General features: G+C 44.9%; 1 protein-coding gene across 1 annotated transcript in view; it reads right to left on the minus strand.

Moving 5' to 3' along the window:
• SHANK1 (SH3 and multiple ankyrin repeat domains 1) overlaps positions 1 to 24,972 on the minus strand; it is a 618,796-nt gene that overhangs the window by 259,443 nt on the left and 334,381 nt on the right. The window contains exons 10-13 of the mRNA XM_088482950.1: positions 24,104 to 24,170; positions 18,761 to 19,046; positions 14,583 to 14,746; positions 7,432 to 7,545 (exon numbers count right to left, since the gene is read on the minus strand). Coding sequence (XP_088339076.1) covers positions 7,432 to 7,545; positions 14,583 to 14,746; positions 18,761 to 19,046; positions 24,104 to 24,170 — 631 coding nt within the window. The remainder of the gene's footprint in view (positions 1 to 7,431; positions 7,546 to 14,582; positions 14,747 to 18,760; positions 19,047 to 24,103; positions 24,171 to 24,972) is intronic.

A 24,972-nucleotide genomic window follows, 5' to 3' on the forward strand; every position in this document is an offset into this window, starting at 1 on the left:
TGGTTTGCCTGTATTCATTATTAGGAGGTGCATCCTGTTTTGTGGCAGATAGACAGGGAAATTACTGGCAAGGGGCTTGAGAATAGTCAGAGTGTGCTTGCATGGTGGAAGTGTTAGATCAACATCTACATAGATGCTGAAGAGAAATCTTCTCCACCTATACAGTGGTATAGAGAGGAACCGGCTATCCAGGTGGACTTCTATTCCAGGTGGACTTCTATTTCAAGTTTCTGGTATGGATTTCTTTTGTGAACTTACACCATACTTGCCTACCCTCCCGAAAATCAGGTGTCGCTACCGAGCCCCCGGAAGAGCGGGCAAGTCTCCCGGCCCATGCATCTCGCCTGCACCCCCCCCACCCCCTTCCCTAGCGTCCTCTCCCACCTTGTTTAAGTGGCTGACTTGGGGGAGCCGATGACGTGATTCGTGCTGATTCGCGTCATCATGGCCCTGCCTCCGGCTGCACAATGCCGACAATCTTCGCATTGTGTAACGGGGCCAGGGCCATGACCAGTGGCGGGCCGGGGGGCACGGTGCCATATGCCCCCCGGGCCGGTAGACTTTTGCCTCAGTGAGGGCCGGTATCACTAGTGCACAGGCATGACTGACGGCCGGGTGACAGGCAGAAAGTGCTCTCAGTCGCTCCGACTATAGCAGCATCAGAGCGGCTGGGCAGCATTCTCTGCCTGTTACCGGGCTGTCTGTCACCCTATGTAGCTTGTGGCTGCACACTGAGCAGCGCTCCTTCCGAGGCCGCGCCGCTGCAGGGGCTGTGCACCTACTTCTGTGTCCTCTGTCCCTTCCCCGGGCTCCTTCCACTCCCCGGCTAAGGCCCCGCCCCCTCTCTGGGAGGCCCCGCCCGGCCCCGCCCCCTCTCTTACCCTGTCTGACTATATTCATCTATCTCCTCCTGTCCCTGCTGAAGACCCCGCCCCCTCACCCCGAGTCTCCTCCCTTTCTTTAGTCTATCCTGTCTGTGTCATCTCTTCCTGTACCCTGGAGCTCCGCAGGGACCAGAGACAGAGCAGCCTTCCAGGCAGGTAAGTGCCAGTGGAGGTGTACATGTTTACATGACATTTGAGAGGGAAGGGGGGGGGGGGTGTTGGAATACTTATGCAATGGGGGGCTGTAGTTATTTTTATCTTGGGGGGATGGGGTGTTTTAATACTGTCGGTGCTGGGGGTGATGTAATAATGTGTGTGAATGTGGGGGGTATTATTATTGTGTGTGAGGGCTACTGAATACTCAGAATACCTGTATTATATGTGGGTCACTGATGATTTCTGCATAATCTGGTGATTACTGCGTTATCTGGCAGCCATTACAACGCTCCCTGATCAGGTGGTCACTGAGAACGTCCCTGCATTATATGGCAGTCACTGCGACGCTCCCTGATCTGATGGTCCTTGCGAACCTCTCTGCATTATATGGCAGTCACTGCGACACTCCCTGATCTGATGGTCCCTGCGAACCTCTCTGCATTATATGGCAGTCACTGCGACACTCCCTGATCTGATGGTCCTTTGCGAACCTCTCTGCATTATATGGCAGTCACTGCGACACTCCCTGATCTGTTGGTACTTGCGAACCTCTCTGCATTATATGGCAGTCACTGCGACACTCCCTGATCTGATGGTCCCTGCGAACCTCTCTGCATTATATGGCAGTCACTGCGACACTCCCTGATCTGATGGTCCTTGAGAACCTCTCTGCATTATATGGCAGTCACTGCGACACTCCCTGATCTGATGGTCCCTGCGAACCTCTCTGCATTATATGTCAGTCACTGCGATGCTCCCTAATCTGATGGTCCCTGCGAACCTCTCTGCATTATATGGCAGTCACTGCGATGCTCCCTAATCTGGCTGTCACTGCAAACCTCTCTACATTATTTAAAGCACACCCACATTAGACACACCTTATTAGGCTATTATAATGTGTCCTTTCTCCATTGCAATGCGCTGGTGGAGAAATCGGGCCACTTACTTGTGTCTGCCCCCCAGGCCAAAAGTTGCCAGCCAGCCCCTGGCCATGATGATGCGATCATGTGACCACGCCCCCTTCCCGCCCTCAAAATTGTATCACGCCCCCTTCCCTCCCACCGCTGTGCCAAGAAGGCTGCCTCCACCCGGAAGAGGCAGCCAGATTGTCTGCATGTATGACTTACACCATACCTTGGAACGGGACTAAGCACCATTTACTTGTATTTGTGTTTTATTGTGCATAAAGGTCTTTGGTATAGTGACTCTTGCTGCAAGTGGCTGCTGGTATTTACTGGAGCTCCTTGGGACTTTTCCTTTTTTATTTTTCTCAGCAGACACACTTGACAGGGTCCCCCGGCCAAAGCATTAACCCCCTCCCCCAAGTAGTCAGCCCAGGCCAGGGATTTCTGAGGAAGTGGGGACCCGCCAATAAAGGGGTCCCCCCTCTCCATTGTACCCCAGGTCTATCCCCTCAACGTAGATGTAGTACTCATTGCTGTAAGGGATAAATTATAACATGGTATGGGAAATACAGATCTAAAAGCAGTGTGCTTGTTTGGTCCCCATAGGTTTGTTGTCATTTTCAAGGATATGTGCACCTTTATGTAACTATATGTAGTACAGACCTGCTTAATGTACGTATCATGTTGCACCAAGACTGTCTTATCTTATTGATTGTTGGTTTTAGCATGTGTCCCTCACTGTAACTCATAGGGCCTATTTCTGAGTCGCACCCAGGGCCTGATTCAGAGCCGGATGCTATTTGCGCTCGCTCGTTCAGAAAAAGGGGCCGGCTATTTAAATTGAGCGCTCGCTCTTTGCGGTCTGTTGAAGCCCCTATGTCTGAGCGAGCGAACTAAACATGTGCTCGCTATTTTGTAAAGACGCCCCCTGGCCGCTCGCATCCTATCCTACGTCATCTCCGCTATTTATTTGATTAATCGAGTACATCAAAAGGCGTATGAACTGCTTGCAGTGCTTGTGGTAGCATTTTCCTACCGCAATCATGCGAACAGTTCAGGCTAGGAAACAACCAAGTGATGTGGTCGATGACGCTGCTTTGTTAATTATGCACACCCTTAAAACGCCCGTTTTGACCGTTTGGCACGCCTGCGTTCGGATCTCCACTCCCCGTTTTCAAGCACCTTCGCCTGTTACCACCCACAAACGCCTCATCCTGTCACTCAAATTAGCAGGCACTCGCTATTTTGCGAGCGCTCGATTTCCGACCGCAATGACTGGTTGGCGGATGTGCATTACGACCCATACGCATGCGCAGATGTGCGAACATCGCGCGGAGCGAACGAGCGGCTCTGAATCAGGCCCCCAATCCGCATGCAATGCCGCTATTCACGTAGTTGAGCGATTGCAACTGTGCATGGACGGAACTTTTTGAAAGCAACTAGGACTCCTGCGTTACACAGAGGTACGCATAAGATGCTGGTGCGATCTGGAAAGACGGTAACAGAAATGGGGCGGCAAAGTGATGGGCGTTCCTGGGGTGAAGACTGGGAGGTGGCCTGAAGGGAACGCCAAAGAAGTCTGTCTCATGGGCGTGTTATTTGAGTGTCGCAGGTGTGTCAGTGAAAGTGGCTGCGTTCCCGGGAAGCACAGCCGCCACCGCCGTAAGGGGCCGAGGCAGACGGAGAAACTGCACCTGCCATAGGGCTTGTGCAAGTGTCAATGATGCAAGCGATGGTGGTGCCTAAAGAATCATCGGCGGTGTTACAGCGTGCAGAGTTTCTGAAAGTGGGTGTTTCAGTCCTTGCACAGTCAGACACAGACTACTGCACCAGGGGAAGGGCTGATACTAGCATTCGCATATTATCGCAGCCGCCACTCCGGCAACTCCATTACATCCCACCAAGCTCATTTTTCATACTTCACCTCTGACAGGCTTGGAAGAGAGACAGAAAAAGTAGGCAAGCAGCCTATTACCACCATCACCATGTCATACATGCCAACTCTCCCTAGCAGCAATCTCCCTGATTGCACCTTACCCCCATTATGTAGCTGTTATATACTTGGGGAATAAAAATACAGATATATACATACAAATGGTATAATCAGTGCCATTTATATGCATTGGTTATAAGGCACAATGATCCTTAAGGCTATAAGCATTTTCATATAAGGTTTCTCGTGGCCACTTATATGGAACCCTTGTAAAACACCAGTGGTGTCCCTCCGAGTGGTGACACCCAGAGTGGGGGAGGGGCGTGGCCTCACAGCAGGGGTGTAGCCTCTCAGACATAGGCGTGGCCTCCCGGACAGGGGGCGTGGCCCGAACCCACGTTTTAGTTACTCTGGGGCTGCCCCCAGGGAACACACTGTGTGCAGTGCCAACTCCCTCACTGTATCAGGAGCCAGGTGCTGCACATAATGCTACAGTGCAGCACTTTGGTGTCACCCCTTGGCGGATGACACCCAGGTGCAGCCCGCACCCCCTTTGTGACGCCACTGTAAAACACAATACATGAGCAAGCCCTGAAAAATATCAGAGGGTTTTAATCAACAAGTAGATCTTATACACTGCTTTGGGGCTCTTTTTCATTTGGATGTCAGTCTATTTTATGGTACGCTTCTCAGATGCAGCAGTACACGTCCACTTTAATGCACGCTCATAGGTGTTGCTTTCACAATCTCCCTGCAAGTATGCACCATGTTCATGAGATCCTGGGGACAGCCCCATGGTGGGCCCTCCACAGTTTAAATTAAATTTAGTCCATTTTACAGCATCAGGTGTTCATTAGCTTTCCCACAGGTAATGGAGATAGAGCTGGACCTTTAAACTTACATACAATGCTATGAAGAGGGACAAAATACATGGACATGATGGTAAGTGGTTGTTTTGCCACCAGAGAGAAACGGTATGGTTATAGTGAGGAGATATCTGCTGTATCTTCCAGACACTTACTAGGAGGTAATTACTGTATGCTGTAACTGGAAAATGGTGCTCACATTGTGCACATACAAGTCTGTGATCTTTTATCCGCAAATATGATATACAGAAAGCTATAAAAAACAGACCAATAAAACATTAGCTGCAGCTATTTGGTGTGGTTGTCCTTGGTCACAGAGTGCCTCCTCCTACAGTCATTGTGAAGAGCATTGCTAAGCAAAGTAATAGAGAGGGGTATGTTATTCATACTTACTATCACCGGGCTCCTCCTGCTATATGAGGAGCACTGCTAAGCAAGGTAATAGCGATGGGCATGTTATTCATACTTAATCATCTGGTTCCTCTTGCTATAGTTACTATGAGGAGCACTGCTAAGCAAGGTAATAGAGAGGGGTATGTTATTCATACTTGATCACCGGGTTCCTCCTGCTATAGTTACTATGAAGAGCACTGCTAATCAAGGTAATAGAGAGGGGTATGTTATTCATACTTAATCACTTGGTTCCTCCTGCTATAGTTACTATGAGTAGCACTGCTAAGCAAGGTAATAGAGAGGAGTATGTTATTCATACTTAATCACTTGGTTCCTCCTGCTATAGTTACTATGAGGAGCACTGCTAAGCAAGGTAATAGAGAGGGGTATGTTATTCATACTTGATCAAAGGGTTTCTCCTGCTATAGTTACACTGAAGAGCACTGCTAATCAAGGTAATAGAGAGGAGTATGTTATTCATACTTGATCACTGGGTTCCTCCTGCTATAGTTACTATGAGGAGCACTGCTAAGCAAGGTAATAGAGAGGGGTATGTTATTCATACTTAATCACTTGGTTCCTCCTGCTATAGTTACTATGAGGAGCACTGCTAAGCAAGGTAATAGAGAGGGGTATGTTATTCATACTTAATCACCTGGTTCCTCCTGCTATAGTTACTATGAGGAGCACTGCTAAGCAAGGTAATAGAGAGGGGCATGTTATTCATACTTAATCACCTGGTTCCTCCTGCTATAGTTACTATGAGTAGCACTGCTAAGCAAGGTAATAGAGAGGGGTATGTTATTCATACTTCATTACCGGGTTCCTCCTGCTATAGTTACTATGAGGAGCACTGCTAAGCAAGGTAATAGAGAGGGGTATGTTATTCATACTTAATCACCTGGTTCCTCCTGCTATAGTTACTATGAGGAGCACTGCTAAGCAAGGTAATAGAGAGGGGTATGTTATTCATACTTAATCACCTGGTTCCTCCTGCTATAGTTACTATGAGGAGCACTGATAAGCAAGGTAATAGAGAGGGGTATGTTATTCATACTTACTATCACCGAGCTCCTCCTGCTATAGTTACTATGAGGAGCACTGCTAAGCAAGGTAATAGAGAGGGGTATGTTATTCATACTTGATCACCGGGTTCCTCCTGCTATAGTTACTATGAGGAGCACTGCTAAGCAAGGTAATAGAGAGGGGCATGTTATTCATACTTAATCACTGGGCTCCTTGTCCAACAGTTACTGTGCAGAGCACTGCTAAACAGGCTAATAAAGAGGGGCATTATATTCATACTTAATCACAGGGCTCCTCCTACTAAAGTTACTGTGAGGAGCACTGCTAAGCACGGTAATATGGAGAGGCATGTTAGTCATACATTATTACTACAGTTACTCTGAGGAGCACTGTTAAACAGGTTACTTAAAAAGGGAATGCCAGGGGCAGTATGGGTAAAAAAACAAAAGGTAAGATTAAAATTTACAGAAAATCATATATGAAAACCCTAAAGTTCTAAGTATAACCTACTCCATACTGTACATGTACTGTAATTACAATTTATAGCTACATATATATTTATAAATATTTACAAAATCTTTACTAAACAAAGGCATGTGTGGCGTTCTGAAGACCAAAGGGCACTGTGGTGATTTAAAGAGAACCTTAGAAATTCCCCCAGATTACGGGACAGTTACTGCAATTGGGACAGTGGGTCTGATTCAGCAAAGATCGCAATTGCTAAGACGCACGCAGTCGGCCGATTGTTGCGTACTACGCATGCGTATGCATCACAGTGCGCGCGCGTGAACTAGCCACTGCAATCGGGAATGAGATCGCAGTGTATACGCAGACCCATGGCAGAGTTATTGACAGGAAGTGCCGTTTGTGGGTGGTGAAGGGGGGGTGGTCGGGAGAACACAGACGGGCTGGGACAGCGTTGCAGGGGCATGCATAAATTAGCCACTGCGATATCCTACGCAGCCTGAGGCCTCATAGAGTGCGCTGAAGTTAGCAATTCCTGAGTGAGGTCTGACCTTCCTTAACTGTGTGTCTGGGTCCGATGTTACCGATTGTTTCCCTATGTTGCCCTAGTATATGGATATGAGTAAGGGGAAGTGGGCGTCCTTATGTAAGGCTGCGATCACAATGCGAATGCAATTATTTACATATCACCGCTGATATTAGCAACTGCGTTGCGTGCGTATAAGCAGAATAGCGATCCTTGCTGAGTCAGGCCCTGTGTTAGTTGCATAATAAGTAAAATGCTAATAGTAACTGCTGGCTACCTTGTTTTCCTTCCTGGGGTTTTGTGGCAATTTCCTCCACGCAGTCTGAAGGGAACCAGCCGGTGCGACCTCTGGCATTTCCTTCCCAAAATCCTCCTTCGCCCACACTCAGAACTGTAACACATAGAAATGTTATGTTAGAAGACATTCATAATGTAAACATAATAAAGTACCCCAAAATACCCCAAAATCACTTTTTCCAAATTTTTTTGCATTCTTAATTTAATTCGTTTGAGTTTAAATGAAAAAAGTTACATTTATATATTTTTTTTGCATTTAAAAAAAAAAAGCACAAATCAGCCGTCTCACACCATTCAAAAACCTACAGTACCTGCCTAATGCCCACAAACAGCCTTCTTCTATATGGTCCTGCTAATGATGTTATGAATATTGTGGGGGGCCAGGATGGTCTCCCCACTTTTTTAAGCACTTCTGTCACAGCTCATTTGGCAGTCAATCCGCCCCCCTCCGCTGCGAGCACAGCAAATAGGCATTTTTAATGGGATTGGAGAGTTCTCGGGAGCGCGCTTTAGTGCGAAGTCTGCGAGTTTCAAGAAACAAACTCACTACTCGCAATTCACACCTAATAGGATTGACCCCTAAATGTAAACATAATAATGATAATAAAAGGAATGCAACTGCGAATACAATAGCGATTACGCACGCAGTTCAACTGCGATAGTATGCTAATCCATTGCGATCGCTATGCCACCGCTGCACTACATAAGGACGCCCACCATACCTTACACACATCAATAATATTTACCAAGCATGCAAAACCATCGGTACAATCGAGTAACATCACAGCCTCACGCACACTTGCACAAGCCCTGACCTTAATCAGAAATTGCTAACTTCAGCGCTCGCTATGAGGCCTCAGGTTGCGTATGGCATCGCAGAGGATCATTTAAGCACGCCCCTGCAATGGCGTTCAATTTGAAACGCACAGGCACGCCTTCGGCCAAACCACCCCCATCACCACCCACAAACTGCATTTCCGGTCAACCACTCTGCGATGGTTCTACATAGTCACTGCGATCGCAGTCCCGATGGCTAGTTTGTGCACGTACACTGTGATGCATATGCATGCGCGGTACGTAACAATCGACCGACTGCGCGCGTATTAGCAACTGACATCCTTGCTGAATCAGGCCCTTAGACGTAAGTCTATTTGTTACACATAAAAATGTGACTCTCACACAAATATTCAACACTGCACCCAGCATGACGAGGACAGGGGCGTGACATGCGGTTACATCCCCCAAAACGGCACAAATCAGGGGGCGTAACCCCGCAGGCACATGCCCCCTTTTGCACAAGATGAAGGCATGCGTGAGGGGTCGGTAAGTGCTGCACTTTGAAATTTATAATAAAGGCCATAACAATGTTTATAAAAATGCACCATTTGTAAATGTATCTTTCAGGGCCGGCTCCAGGGGTCGGAGCACCCTGTGCTGCCCCTTAACAAGGCGCCCTTACATTGGGGCATGGCCTAATTACCATAGGTCACGCCCCCTACGTGATGTTATTTGGAGGCGTGCCCGCCTCCAATTAACGTCTGGCTGGGGGTAAAGCCCAGCCCTCCGTCACTGGCTGGGCTTCCCCATGCCCTCTCCCGTCAGTGAATGGATGCCGCGCTCATCATCCATTCACAACCCCGTCACACTCCGGGGGTCCGGCACTGCCGCACAGCTGCCCCAACCTCCCGATCTGACCACCCGCGGGACACTTTGGCCCACGGGTGGAACAGCGGGACAGTACTGTCCTGCTGAAATCGGGATGTTGGGGAGGGGTGCGCCCTCTATGGGTGGCACCCCTGTGCGACCGCACTGGTCGAACACCCCTAGAGCCGGCCCTGGTATCTTTACTACAGCATGTTACTACTGCTCGCTAACCAACTGCTAACAACCGTTTTTTATGCAAATGGTAGATCCTCATTACAATCACCACAAGCAATATTGTATTTTAGATTATTATCTTCAATAGCTTGGGCTAAATCCAGGGAGAATCATGGCCTACATATCAAAGCTTAGGGGCTTATGTATCAAAGCGTGATGTGAGATAAAATTGTGAAATATATATCACCAACCAATCAGCTCCAAACTATCATTTCTTAAACACAGCCTACAATATGTAAGTTAGAAGCTGATTGGTTGGTGATATATATCTCACAATTTTATCTCACATCAAGCTTTGATACATATGCCCGTCAGTGTAGCAAATATTTTTTTTTTCAATGAATAGTTTTATACAGTAAATACAGTGTCTACACATTACAGACCTGAGGGGAGAATGTGATGAGAAAGATACTGTATCTAGTGACTAGCTCAGTGTTTGTGCCTTGTAATACAGTGCACCACAGCGAGATCTCTACAATGCTGCATTATTGGCTTACCTCAAGCGTTTGCTCATCTCATGGCAACTGAGGATTCATGTCATTAGATGCATTAGGTGTTATTCAAGTTCACAGCTGGCACATACTAGAAATGTGAATTCATTCCACAGCTCCAGATAACCAATTAGTCAGTTGCAAACATGCTAACATCATATTTCTATACGTATGTACAACAAGTCAACCATTAAATAGCAATTTAATTATTATATAATATAAAATAAGCTTCTGTCAAGGAATGATGTGGACAGAGGTTGATTAGAAGCCTTAATTGCCAGACCACCTGTTAGAGGCTGATAAAGGGTATGTCAGTCTCTACAGTAAAGCTGGCCACACACTAGGCCAACTTACATCCAACCATGCAACTAGTTGATTGGTTGGAATGAAAACCTGGTAAGGTATGAAAGCAAATGACAATCAGCAATTTGCTCACAAATGCCAGAAAATGGACAAAAACTGTTGTTTGTTAAATGTTTGATCTAAACAATTTGTTCAAACTTGTCTGAACGACCATTTTCATCTGTTTTCTGGCATTTAGGAGCAAATTGCTGATCATCATTTTCTCCCATACGTTACCAGATTTTCATTCCAACCAATCAACTAGTTGGATGGTTGGATGAAAGTTGGTCTAGTGTGTGGCCAGTTCTCACTGTCTGGGGAACAGGTCAGAGGCTTGTTGAGAGAAACTGTAATAACTGTATGTAAGAGCTGTACTAAAGACTTCTGTTTTGTGAAACGGACGTCAGGTCTCTCCACTCTAAGGGGCATATGTATCAAAGCTTGATGTGAAATATATATCACCAACCAATCAGCTCCAAACTATCATTTCTTAAACACAGCCTACAAAATGTAAGTTAGAAGCTGATTGGTTGGTGATATATATCTCACAATTTTATCTGACATCAAACTTTGATACATATGCCCCTATGAGAGGGAAAGATTTTGTTTAGTTAGAGCCGGACAGGTCAGAATTTACTTTTAAGGTTTTTTTTGTGCTGCTAATAAAACTAGCTGCGAATACTTGTACTACGCCCTTGGGCTGGTGTACTACTACTTAGAATTTACCTCTAATCCAGCGGTTTTCAACCGCTGTGCCACGGCACACTAGTGTGCCATGGCCGGTTGTGTGGTGTGCCGTGGCGCATTCAGGATCGGCAGTCAGGGCCGTCGCTCTCATTGCAGATCTGCGAAGCGGGCAGCGCTACCGCTGAGGTCCTCTGGGATGAGCCCGGGCCGTGACCTGCCTAGATGCGGCGGCGTGACATCACAGGTCAGGCACGTCGCTTTGCCAACCCACCATGTCTTGCAAGACAGCCCACCATGACCACTCGCTCGCCCGCCATGCCTGCTCCGCTAGACAGCCCACTCACCTGCCCGCCAGACTGACTGCTATCCCGCCTGCATGCTTGCACACTCTCACGCTGCTGACAGCTCTGCGCTGACAGGTATTTGGTTAATAATGTGGTTTATAGTTTTCTGTGAGGGCAGCCAATGTTTTCAATTTTTGTGGGAATGTGGCTTAAATTTATTCTGTGAGGCCTATCAATGTAATTGTTTTTCCTAGGGGAGCAATGTGTTTTGTTTTGTTTTTGTTTCTGTGGGGGCCAATGTTATTTTTTCTGCGGGGGCCAATGTATGTGCGTTTTATTCATGTGGAGGTCAGTGTAGTGTGTTTTATTCCTGTGGGGGCAATGTAGTATGTTTTATTCCTGGGGGGCAATGTAGTGTGTTTTATTCCTGTGGAGGCCAATGGGTGTGGTTTTTTTTATGTGGAAGCCAATATGTATGTATTCTCATAGGTCGCACACGCCGCATTGCCATATGGTGCGCTTTGGCAATTTTGAAATCTTGCGTAGTGTGCCTCGAGTTGAAAAAGGTTGATAATCACTGCTCTAATCCATCATCAGTGAGGACATTTTATAAATCAAGCATACACTATATGTACTCTCACACATTGCCAGTAGGGGGCAGTGATGCAAAGCACTTAGGAAACAAGCATGTTTCTTGCACTTACTGTATTTTATCTCACAAGTAGATGCAGGTGTTTGCTTATTGCTTCTTGTAAAGTGCCAGTGCCACTATTTTTTGTGTTGATGTTAATATGTATTATGTGTATACATCTACTGTATTGTCAAGGCTTTGCTGACACAGAGAATAATATTGGTTATTTATTTCGTAAAACTAAAACTGAAAATAAAATGTACAAGACATCTAATTTTACAAAATGATGAATGTTAGGTTTGTCATGGCATGCTGGAACTCATAGTTCCAGACCAGCTTGAGAACCAGAGATGACATATGAATAAATACTTGAACATTGTGGGGCTAAAGCTGAGTTGGCCGTAAATGCACCCACAAATCGCAGGTGCCATAATTGTGGGCATATACAAAGACGCGACTATCTCAAGATGCCTGCAGGTCCGCAGCAGTATCACTATCAAGTTTTAGATCAGGTAATATATGTCCACATACATCTAGCCTCCTTGTGCATTAAACAGCCCTTCTAGTCGCGCCTTGCTGTGACTTGGTAGAGCTGAGCGTTTTTTTGTGCAAATTTTTACTTTCAAATGTGTCTTATTCGCAAAGTGTTGTGCATAGGACACACAAGCAGCTTCTGCTGAGTAAAATGATATGCGGCATGTCATGTGTGCGTCTACGGCTGTATGCGCTTGTGAAACGTTACGTTACAGTGTCATAGCCGCTGAAACTGTAATGTAGCATTTTGCATGCAAACACATTTATAGTTATAAAGTCACATAAAAAGACGCTCAGCACTACCGAGTCATACGGCACTCACATGTTATGTGTACCTCGACTTCTAGCGCACGGAGGATAGATGTATGTGGATACATCTGTACTTGGTTTTTAACCATTTGTTTTGCTGGTGAAATACACATTCAGTATTAGGTTTCAATATAGGACTCCTCTAATACAGCATCTCATGTAGGAAAGAAAAAAAGAAATTGCTAAAATCAGCACATACTGCATACCTCCAAACATTTGAGTCTGCAAGATCGGGACGCTCCTGAAAAAAGGGCATGGCCTGTCTGTAAAGGGGTGGGGCCTAGAGACACGCCCCCCCCTAACATCACTAATGGGCGTGCCCAGCATCTCCGAGATGCTGTGCTGCCCACGGGATTTCTCCCCGCACTGTGAATAGATGCCGTATGCGCACGGCATCTATTCTCTCTCTGCTCACCCGCTGCTCTGCTATGCAGACTAGCAGTGCGTGCTCCCCCTAACTTCCCCCCCACTGCGGGACACTCCGGCCCGCGGGTGGAACAGCGGGACAGTCCCACAAAAAGGGGATTGTCCAGCTGAATGAGGGACAGTTGGGAGGTATGTATACACTAAAAGCCATAATATATGCAGAAACAAAGAAAGTACTGATCAAAACCAGCGGGCATTCACAATCAACCAATCAAAAGGGTCTGAGTAGTGCTGGCACAGTCATCATCATGGTGTATTCTCACCTGCCCTCAAGTACCTGCAAATAATATATATTTGGCCTGTTTGAAAAAATCCTGGTGTTGCGGTAAAACTAATAAAAATAAGAACAATTGTACTTTACGGACTCATTGCAGAGAGAACCCAATGAATGGATTAAATGGTACTTGTGTACTTTACATACACAAGTACATACATACACAAGTACCGAAAGTTGTCCCCACCTAAAGAAGAAAGTTGTCCCCTCGCGGCCTCGGTGCGCTCGCCACGCTTCGGCCACGGTGGCTCACTACACTCGCCACAAGATTATGTTCCCCCTCGATGCCCACTTGGATGTTAGGGAATGACGCTGGACACTGGCTGATGACGTCAGGGTCCCCTCCGTGAAGGGGATTTAGACATTACCATGATTGATAATAATAATGAGTGTAGGACACTTGGGTTCTCTCTGCAATGAGTCCGTAAAGTACACAAGTACAGAACAATTTTTATTTTTATAGCGCTTTTCTGCAAAAGGATTTAAAGCGCTTTACATTTGCAAAAAAGAACCATATTGCAAAGGAGGCAGCCACCGGAGATATAGGAAGGGCCCCCGGAATAAGACAGCACACGGGCCCCCTCCTCTCTTAATACGCCCAATGCATGACTCACTTTTGTGTTTTTGAAGCCTTGCTTTAGAAAAAGTGCACCTGGAAATGCGTCCAAACTCCACCCAAATGTGCTACTGGAAGGTATAGGATGCCCACCAATAAACGTTTAGGAGAAAACACGATCGCCCCCAGATTGCAATCCTTTTGCAGAGAGGAGATGGCTGTGAGCCCCTCCACGCAGCACTGATCACCCATAAAAATGTACAATGGTAATGATCTCACTCATCACATGAAATGTAATCAGCACACAAAGCAAATCGCACCCATAGCATACTTTGCTGGAAACGCCCTAATGTCACCAAACTTTTTCCATTAGACATTGAAGTTCTGTTCCCTTGGAAGCCACCATCATGATCTGTAGACCTCTGCGCATTGGCACGAATATAGGCACATTTCAGTGTACAGCACAAGCAAGGAAGATTTTGTGCTGCAGTTATTAATATTGTTCAGGTGTAATGGGGTGTCTCCCATTCTGATATCCCAACTTCGGGTAGTGCATCCAACCCCCCATGTGTAGCAGTCGGGTACACATACAGTGCTTATTCCTAAAATAATGAATGCTGTATTTGATAAATTGCATATGGAGGTGTAGAGGGAAAACACGGGGCGCCACACACACTGGCACTGAGGTGAGAAATGTAGTGTGAGGGAAAGATTTTTACCTTTGACCTTTTCTCCTTTGCTGAGTGAGATTTCTCCTTCCCCTTGGGACTGGTAAGGTTTTATGGCCACAAATGTACGTCCTGGCACTGCCGAATACAGCTTCCGTTTCATACGGTGATTCACAGTCCCACCAGCAGGGGCCTCTTTGGTGGAACCACTGGAACTAAAGAAGACAAGAGAATGATATTATGATTACTTCTGTTTAATGTATATCAATGGTCCTAAGGATGAAATGCAACAAATACAGATGGAGCTAGTTTCTGCTGGTGCCACATGCCTCAATGATGCCATTAGTTACTAGCAAAACTATAAGTTGCCTTCCCATTAATTCTGGTTCCGCCCACAATATGGCGACCAGGTCCAAAGATACAGGTCGTCTTTGCAAAAAGCAGACCGTACAAACTCCTTTAAGTAAGTCACACAGGTAACCCAGTATACTATTTATTCATTGTTTGAGCTCTAAACATGTGCACAGCTCTGTTCTATTTGCACCTTGTCAGCCATTATTTATTTATTTATTACCAGTTATTTATATAGCGCACACATATTCCGCAGCGCTTTACAGAGAATATTTGCCCATTCACATCAGTTCCTGCCCCAGTGGAGCTTACACTCTATAGTCCCTATCACATGCGCACACATGGGTTACACACTAGGGTTAATTTATGTTTGGAGCCAATTAACCTACCAGTATATTTTTTGGAGTGTGGGAGGAAACCGGAGCACCCGGAGAAAACCCATGCAAGCACAGGGAGAATATACAAACTCCACACACCATAAACCAAGCTCTAACCGTACAGTCTTTATGTTAAGACAGATGGCAGACAAGATGTCATTGCAATCTCATTGCTGTCCACACTGTATAATCAAGAGGAGCGGGTACAAATTACCCCAGCCACTCTCCCGTTGAGCGTGCCAAAGCTATGTCTCACACCATGAGACTGTACATCCAAAAGAGCCACAACCCCCTTTTCCACAGTAATCGTGTCCATACGATGTGTCAACGGCCTTGCATATACTGCGTAATGCTAGTATTCACTTTGTACAGGAGAAGCTTAAGTGGGGGCATGTTAGGGGGCACTGGTGGTATGCAAGGATGACATCCAGTGGCGTCAAAAGGGCAGGGGAGCAGGAACTAATAAGAAGCTTGGACTTCAGTAAGGGGCCTGGCAGGGGCCCAGGCTCTCTGTGCAGGGGGAGAATGCAGTAGTTTTCATTACTTGCTTTCGGGCAGATGTGGCCATGCTCCAAGGATTTGGTCACGCCTCCCCTCCCCCATCATCCGGGCCTGGCATTTGCTCTCTACAGCCTTGGTGTCATCTTACCACTGCTTCTTGTTGTGTGTTACTGTATACTTAGGTTGTGTGTAAAACTGCTCCTGACTGTAATGAGCAATTAATTGCAACAAACAGTAGCAAAAGCAAATAGCTAAGGGGCTGCTATATATACAGATGTGTCCACATACATCTTACCTCCATGTGCTACAAGTCGTGCTACACAACACACAGCGATGCGAATAGAACCCACAAGCAGCTTCTGCTAATTCAAATGATATGCGGCATGCCAATATTCTATTTGTAAATAGAGATGAATCTGCAGTAGTAACAATGGGCACACTTGGCGTCATAGAGGGGGTTCACATATGGTCACCCAAATTAGAATTTCTTCTACTGTGTTATGTGTATTAGTCTAGGGACGGAGCAGCCTTTTGTTACCAAACTGAATTTCCCGTACATGTACCCAGTTCAGAAGTGGGTGGGAATACAACAACCTGTAGCCAGTCAGATCAGGATAATGGTCACATGGATGCAGCGTATTTTAGGAGATGACTGTGCGGATTTTATGGAGGCAGCCGCCTCTCCATCCATGTGGCTGTATATGAGAGAGTAGGGCTCCATGTCACACTGTGACCATCAGAGGATGATCAGAGGGCAATAAAAGTAAGCAGAAAGCCACAGACTGTGAATTCGACAATAAAAGAAACAGGGTCCCCGACAGCACTTTCTGATTCTCTTGTCCAACCGGAAGATTGTAGTGTTCATACATCCAGCTAGTCTAATAGGAAAGGCAACTGTGACTAGTGGACTGGTCCCAACTAACCAGCATGTCAAGATAGAACAGAATAACCAACATGGATACATAGGTGTATTTAGATTGGGGGTAGGGTGTGTGCTGCACATGGGCCCCTGGGTCCAGGGAGGCCCCGAACCTCACACCCTGCACCCATAGTATACTTACCTTGTCAGCAGGTCCCTCCTCCTCCATGGCACCATCTTCCCGAATATCACTGGAAGAGGGACACGCTTGCCAGCACATGGTAAGATGCGAAGCTTCCCAGAGGAGGAGGCTCTCTCTGGAATTAATACGCCCCTGCATGGATATCTAGGTAGTATAAGGAAATGCTACGAGGCTATTGGGCTACAACTGCACATTGCAGCATTCAGCAGGTTTGCACTGGTTTCTTGTCCCAGTACTATGACCCACTGACATGTGTGCATGGGTGTGTGTCTGCCAGGGGATAACTGTTCATAAACCAAATAGTAAATGGACCACATGCCTATAAATTGACATTCATTTTAAAGCAAAGGAAATTATTAATATTAAACATAATTCTCCATATCCTGGACACTACTACCTAAACACCCTATGGCTCCTGCACTTCATCCTGTACATTCTCCCAGCTGGACCTCAGTAACCTGGCTATGAGTATAGGTCCAACCAACCCTAATACCTTAACCCTAATACCCCAACCCTAATACCCGAAGTGAAGCCCAAACACCCTAATCCCCTCTCAACCTTAACCCCTTATCCCCTTCCTTAATACCCTAACACCTAACCCTAAAATCTACTCCTAACTCTTAAAACCCTAAAACTAACACCCAAACAACCCTAACCCCCAATAACCTTAGCCTCTAACCCAACCCTAACCTTAACCCCTAACTATAATACCCTAACACTAACCCCTAACACTAACCCCTAACTATAATACACTAACACTAACCCCTAACAATAATACCCTAACACTAACCCCTAACACTAATGCCGCAACATCCTTAACATCCCTAACCCAAATAATCTAACCCTAAAGGGGCAGAGAAGATGAGTCAAATGGTTCTGCCGCCTAATGTAATAACACAGCAATTGTTCTAGGTTACTGTATTTAACATGAAGTAGAAAAATTGTAAAATCAAAGTATCTGTAAAATAAATGCATTAAGTTGGTGGCAGGCTGGAAACAATCTGCTCCTCCATCTATGCAGTTTAATATATCCTGAAAATTGAATATTTAATGTATGGAATACATGAAATACATGACTAGCATTATTAACCGCTCTTCTTTGACAAAATATGGAACCCTTGTTTAGCCTCTCATAACGCCTCTTCCCCTTTTGCCTTATAAATAATAGCCACCTATATCTAATATTTTTTTATGTTTCTAGAATTAGATCCCACCCCAGAGATAGTCTCTTTCTCCTCTTTTTATTTCTCTCTCTTCTATATGATCTCACCCTTCGTTGTACATAATGGAGTTTTTTTTTCTATTAGGGATAAATTTACTAAAGTGAGAGTTTTTAGAAGTGGAGATGTTGCCCATAGCAACCAATCAGATTCTATCTATTATCTTCTAGAAGGTGCTAGTTAAATGTTAAGTAGAATCTGATTGGTTGCTATGGGCAACATCTCCACTTCTAAAAACTCTCACTTCAGTATGTAAATATTCCCCTTAGAGTTATAATACCAAAACATGATTACTAAATTGTCAGATTTTTTTGTATTGACCTGATATCTGTTTTGCTTATGATTCTTATTTTTGAGTTTTCAAGTGTTGGTCTTTGTTGCTTACTGTAATCTACTTTTAAAATAAATAAATAAATGCATTAGATCATTATCAGTAACATTTTTTTTTTAAATTACAAAGATAAATACATTTTTGTCTAAACAAGTCATCCCAAACTAATTTTTTCAAGTTTCCAAACCTTGACAGCACCTAGACTATTGAAACCTCCCCGTGGGCCGTCGTACTTGTGTTTGGCTTAGTGACTCCAGCGTGACAATGCTCATGGAGTGAGGACAGATGTCTTCTCTTGGGGGTGTTATTACAGAGTATGAAAGGATGTAGTGTGGGGCGAGACAGCTACAAGCTAGGAGCAGCTGTACCACTTAATAACAGCGTGTACCTGGGACGTCCACGAGGTTGTTTCTTGGACTCCTCTGTGTGGCTACTCCGTGAAGGTGACCGGCTTCGAGCTCCCCTTGGGCTACTGGAGCTTCGCAGAGTTCCCCCTGAGACCTTTTGTCCCTGCAGAGTGACGGTGTTGGCTGTGGAAGCAGAGAAGACCATCCAGTCGGGCAGTGAGAGGCTGTTATCACTGTTGGCACGAAGGAGGACGTGGGGCACAGAGAGCGCTTTTCCGCCGCCCTCCTTACGATGGACAGCGTAGGAAGGAGATTCCTGAAAGGGGACTGAGAATAAAATAAAATGTATTTATTAATATTATTAAAATCCATGAGAATCTTGACATTTGCTCTACAAAATGCAACATGGGGAAAATTTACCAATGGCCGGTTTGGCAAAACTGCTAGTTTTCCACATTTAATATAGGAAAAACCACCAGAAATCCGCTAAAATATGAAGGAACCGCCATCAGACCCACTGTGGTTTCACTAGTGCAGAATAGAAAACTCTTAGCTAGTGGTAGTTTTCAGAACCGCAGAAACACCGCCAGAATAACGGAAGTGGTTGCGACAGATAAGATAGCTCAAACACCAACTAACAATTAATTCATATTGCTCCTTTAATCAATACATAATACTGTATTGTTCTCTTTATCAAATGAAACATTATTTTACACCCAATTATATTAATAAAATAATACTGCCCCCCATTAGAGTATTATTGTTATTGTTCTCTTTTGTCTATAGATAATGATTGCCTTTTAAAAGTGTATTGGGAGTCCTCACCATTTGATTGGCCACATAGATGCAGCGTGTTTTTCCAGCCATTTAGACCAAATTGCCATTTACAAATTTAGCCATTTGTAAACTGGAAAATTTAATTCCATCTTGCAAAACACGCAATAATAAATCTGGTGGTTTGGAGGTGAAAGCCGCTGGCATTGGATAACTGTTTTAAAACTCAACCAAACTCTCTCTTCAGTAGCACTGGCTACTCAACCAAACTCTCTCTTCAGTAGCAATGGCTACTCAACCAAACTCTCTCTTCAGTAGCACTGGCTACTCAACCAAACTCTCTCTTCAGTAGCACTGGCTACTCAACCAAACTCTCTCTTTAGTAGCACTGGCTACTCAACCAAACTCTCTCTTCAGTAGCACTGGCTACTCAACCAAACTCTCTCTTCAGTAGCACTGGCTACTCAACCAAACTCTCTCTTCAGTAGCACTGGCTACTCAACCAAACTCTCTCTTCAGTAGCACTGGCTACTCAACCAAACTCTCTCTTCAGTAGCACTGGCTACTCAACCAAACTCTCTCTTTAGTAGCACTGGCTACTCAACCAAACTCTCTCTTTAGTAGCACTGGCTACTATGGGCTAACACCATATGAAGATGACGTCAGCTACCGGGATATAAACTCCCCATCGCCTGATGAGTGTTCCTTCCTAACAGTGCAGGGTAGCCATGATCATAACGAAAAAACTACACATAGAGCGGTATCCAATTAGCCCCAAACATTGTTCGGACGCTAATCAATCTCCGCGATCGGCGAAAAACAGTGATTTTTTGCTGACTATCCCCATTTTTCACCTATGTTTTTTTTCACCCTATCCTATTATTTTGAATGAAATAATAGGATATATCTCACAAAACCATATAGGGTCCGCGATATGCTCGCAGACCTATGTGTTTTTCGCCTTTTTTAACGTGAAAAACAATACTTATCGTGGATTATTTTTCTGGACACATCAGGTCCGGAGAAAAAAGCACCGATCAGTGCTGGCGTCGTGCTGACTTCAGGGCTAATTGGATACCCCCCAGAGACTTGTATAAGGGGACAGGAAGGTCAGCTTTATTTATTTTTAAACAAATTAAACTATTTAATATATAACTGAACTAACTAATAGAAGAAGAAAGACAGACAGACAAAGTATGGTGGCGCAGAAAGAACGGCCCCACAATGCAAGATCACCAACTTCATACTCACACCGATCTTCTAAATGGGAGGCGAGCAGCCAGCCCATTACCATGCCCAAAGTATCCACCTCCCACCCCAATGACACGACGTGAGGCCCACCTGGTTAGGTGGTTGCCGCTGACCCCAGTAGGGTAAAACAGCCTAAGTCATGTATTGTAAGGGAGTGCACCTCAAGCTCCAAAGACAGATGGCGACTCCTACCGTTCTTTCTTGCCACAGGAAAAGCCGACACCAAACAACTCAATGAATAAGGGAGGGCGGGCAGGAAACAGCCGACCAGAGAAATTTCTATGAAATGGCTGCCAAGCAGCAACTCTGAAATAGCACTGACCCACCCTCTGCCAAACCTATAGGCTAACCACCCCACAACACTACCCTACTCAGCCGGCCCTAGCCAATTCGGTGCTCTAGGCAAAATTTTTGCTGGTGCCCCCTGGCATACATTATACTACAGTATATACACACACAGCCCCTCTCACAATCAGACTCAGCAGCACCTTCTGCACCAGCACCTTCTGTGCCCAGTAGGTGCCCACCCCACCGCCCCTCTCCTCCTGTCTCCCACCCTGAGCTAGCTTACTTATCTAGAGGCTGGAGTGGGAGTCGCCGGGACCATCTGCAGTCAGTGCCTGCCTGCTGCCTTCTTTCTTTATGCTTCTCTGCTGCAGATGCCTGGTGGCCTGATGGGTGATGGCGACTAATATGGAGGCAGAGCCATGAGTTGTCACTCAATGCTCTGCTCCGCAAAGGCCCATGGCAGTAGTGGCCGCGGCTGGGCATGCCTTCCCGTGGCCATCTTCCTTGTCTCCTCCTGTAGCCAGATTGAGCTTCTGAAGCTCATTCTGAGTCTCTGACTAGGCTGTCACCTGAGCTGCGATCGCGTTGGGGGTATGGGAGCTGCAATGCGCAGTGCCGTGGAATGACCCTAGGCCTAGGCATTCCAGTCGCCCTAGGCATTTGCTTAGAATGCCTATGCCTAAGGTCGGCTCTGACCTTACTAAACAATTAACCCCTTCTTATCTGGAGGCAGACACTCACAGGCTCGTGTGTTTAATTATCTCCATGTATATGAAATGCACTCCGTCCTACAGATTGAGATCTTGGTAAATCAGTATTTATCGCAGTCCCCTCAGACAGATATAGGAACTTTGCGAATGATAGAAGAGGGACTACAGCAAATGCCTCCAAAATCTTCTGTACTACCGTCACAATAAATATTAATATTACATAAAAATGCAGTGAGCTTCCAAAAATGTCTGTTTCTAGGAGGATTGGTCGCAAATTTAGTTTCTTAACTAAGCCCCTAAAAAGTTTATACTGACAACTTTCCAAAAAGTACAATCCAAAACTAGACCAGGCTACTGTACTTACTAAATCTGTGCTTAAAGAATAGTTTGCCTATGTATCACCACTTGGTGGCCACCAATGGTATTGCAGACACAGTGATATTTATTTCTTCAAATACCTATAAATTATTATTACCAGCTATTTATATAGCACACACATATTCCGTAGTGCTTTAAAGAGAATATTTGCCCATTCACGTCAGTCCCTGCCCCAGTGGAGCTTACAATTTATATTCCCTATCACATGTACATGCACAAACACACTACGGTTAATTTTTGTCAGGAACCAATTAACCTGCCAGTATATTTTTGGAATGTGATAGAAAACCGGAAGGAAATCCACTCAAGCACTGGAAGAATACAGTTAGGGCCATGGTGGGAATCAACCCAGGACCTCAGTGCTGTGAGGCAGTAGTGCTAATCATTACACCATATTAACCTTTACCTTTCACATCAAATAGAGACATTTATGAAACCTGTTGCCTAACAACCAGATCCTAGCTGACAATTTTATAGTACATTTGTAAATTCAAGCAAACATCTTCCTGGCTGTTATAGCAACATCATAGTATTGCTGATCCATAGTTTGTACTAATATAATTTGTTTGTAACAAGACCACCTACCTATTTTTTCCCACCCATTTGTCTCTTTCCCTTATAAAACATGAGTGAATGCAGCTTGGACTCTCCCACATTAACTGTGTACTGAATGGACAGAGCATATACTGCTTGCAAAGTAGGGATCAGTGGTCCCTGACTGTATAAGACACAAGCCTATGTCAGTCTACTCTGGCAGACAGCAGGGAGTAAGGTAAGAAGCAGCAGGGGCAGGGACACCATCTGTATGGGGGACGGCACAGCAGTTTCTGAGGAGGGTGAGTGTCCGCAGTGCTTCTGCCAGCTCGGGGTTTACACAGTGGGCAGCGGTCCAAGCTATTTATCCAGGTGGATGAGTGCTTACAGGGGCTACACCGCCCAGTGTGTATTCCTTTTTTAATTCAATAATTTTTTATTGAAATTTTTTAACATACATACAAAACAAAAACAGAATATACAGCAATTAAGCACGATTAAATATGGAAAATAAATATAGCATACAATGAGCAAGTGTGTAAGGTTGCACATAATAGTATATTATGGTATAGAATAACAGGACATATATGGAATACTCCTTATCATATATATTTAGAACAAAAGGGACTCGAAGGCACCATTCGAGCACATAAGTCCGGAGATAAGAGAAATACAGTATTCAAAATAAAGTGATACATACAACCTGACACAACTAGCTTAAACATAGAATTGCATATCAAAATACAGAGTAAGATCAAAATAATAAAGCATCCACATCTACCCAAATAGCAAAATAAAACCTATATCCCTAAAAAATAAAAATAATTATTAAAACAACCCCTTCCCTGGACCCCCACCCTGTATAACCTAACCCCAGCTCAGGCATACTTGGATCCCTAAATACCCCCAAACACACTAAGCTACCCTAACTACCATACAATAACTACCTAACCCCCCCCCCCCCCTCCATCCAGAAATACAGGATAACAGAAACCCATGTATCTGATGAGAACAATAAACTAATGACCCTAAGCTAGGTTCTGCCCAGCTCTCCCACATTTTAAAGGAATGGTGTTTCTTCCATATAAAATATGTAGCATTATACTTCTATATATGAAAACCAAATTAGCAGAGTAATTAAGTAATTCAAACAACTGGATAAATAATAATAAACAAAAATAAAATATCCAAAGACCTTAGAGCAAAATACTAGGTTACAAAATATTAGTCTTAATCTGGCCAGGCCTCAGCCTCTTGTAGGATTATATAAATAGTCCCGTCCCCATCTCCCAAAGAACACACTATGGAGCATGGAAGCAATAAATACTGTAAACTTTCTGCCAGCGGAGAGTAGATAAAAAGGGTCATGAAGTACTGCAAGGATAACTCCCGGAACTTTAACTTGTCTGTTGGACAGTGTGTATTCCTTAAGCAGATACATATACTCACCCACATCAGTATCTCTGTGACTTTTTATCAACTCCCCCAGTTCAAAGTTTCCTGAAATAACAGCTACCTGCGGGAAAAGAAAGGAGACCTGATTTAAATAATGGAAATGTTTGGGTGATGGAAGACAGATGGAGGAGGTCATAATGGAGAGAGAGAGATATAAAGATTGGGAAATAGTCTAGCAGATAGGAGAATGCTCTAAATGGCTATTTGCAAATTGTCTTCTGGCATAGTGATAGCTGTGCAGAATGAGGCCGTGCAATGAATTGTGACAAATAATTCTAAATTATGCACAGCGCTATAGCCAGCGGCGAGGGAAGGAAATTAAAAACTAAATATACAAAATAAACCCTGTTGGTAATGACTATGGGAAGTGAATGTTAAGTATCCGCTGGGAACGGTGTAAGTTGCAGGGTTTGCTGGTCAGACAGACAGGGCCTGAGCGATTCTAGCAACGACCCTTCATTTAGGTGACGTGTAATTAATCTTGTAGTCCGGCCAGGCCTCCTGCAGAATAATAGCTTTGTATCTGCACCCTTCGCCATGTCCCCTGCAAGACTGGGGATATGTATGACTGACGGGCATATTTATCTAAACATTTTTGCGGGATAACGGTTATTTTTCGGAGGGCAGTCGCATATATTAAGTACCACCTGGATGCATGTACGGGGGTCACAGCAGATATCAATCATGTTTTCAATCTCAAAGCCAGCCCTCAGGTTTCTATGGATGCTGAATTTACCAATCTCCTGAATGCGTTCCCAGTAGCTATAACCATCTTCACATGCCGTTAGCCGTTGTAGCCTACCAGTTACACTTCGCAAAATTTGCCAGGAGAGGGATCTGTAGGATCCATCCCAGGCAAAGGC

This window comes from Taudactylus pleione, unplaced genomic scaffold (assembly GCF_031769625.1).
Source record: "Taudactylus pleione unplaced genomic scaffold, aTauple2 ptg000301l, whole genome shotgun sequence".
Taxonomy (NCBI): Eukaryota; Metazoa; Chordata; class Amphibia; order Anura; family Myobatrachidae; genus Taudactylus; species Taudactylus pleione.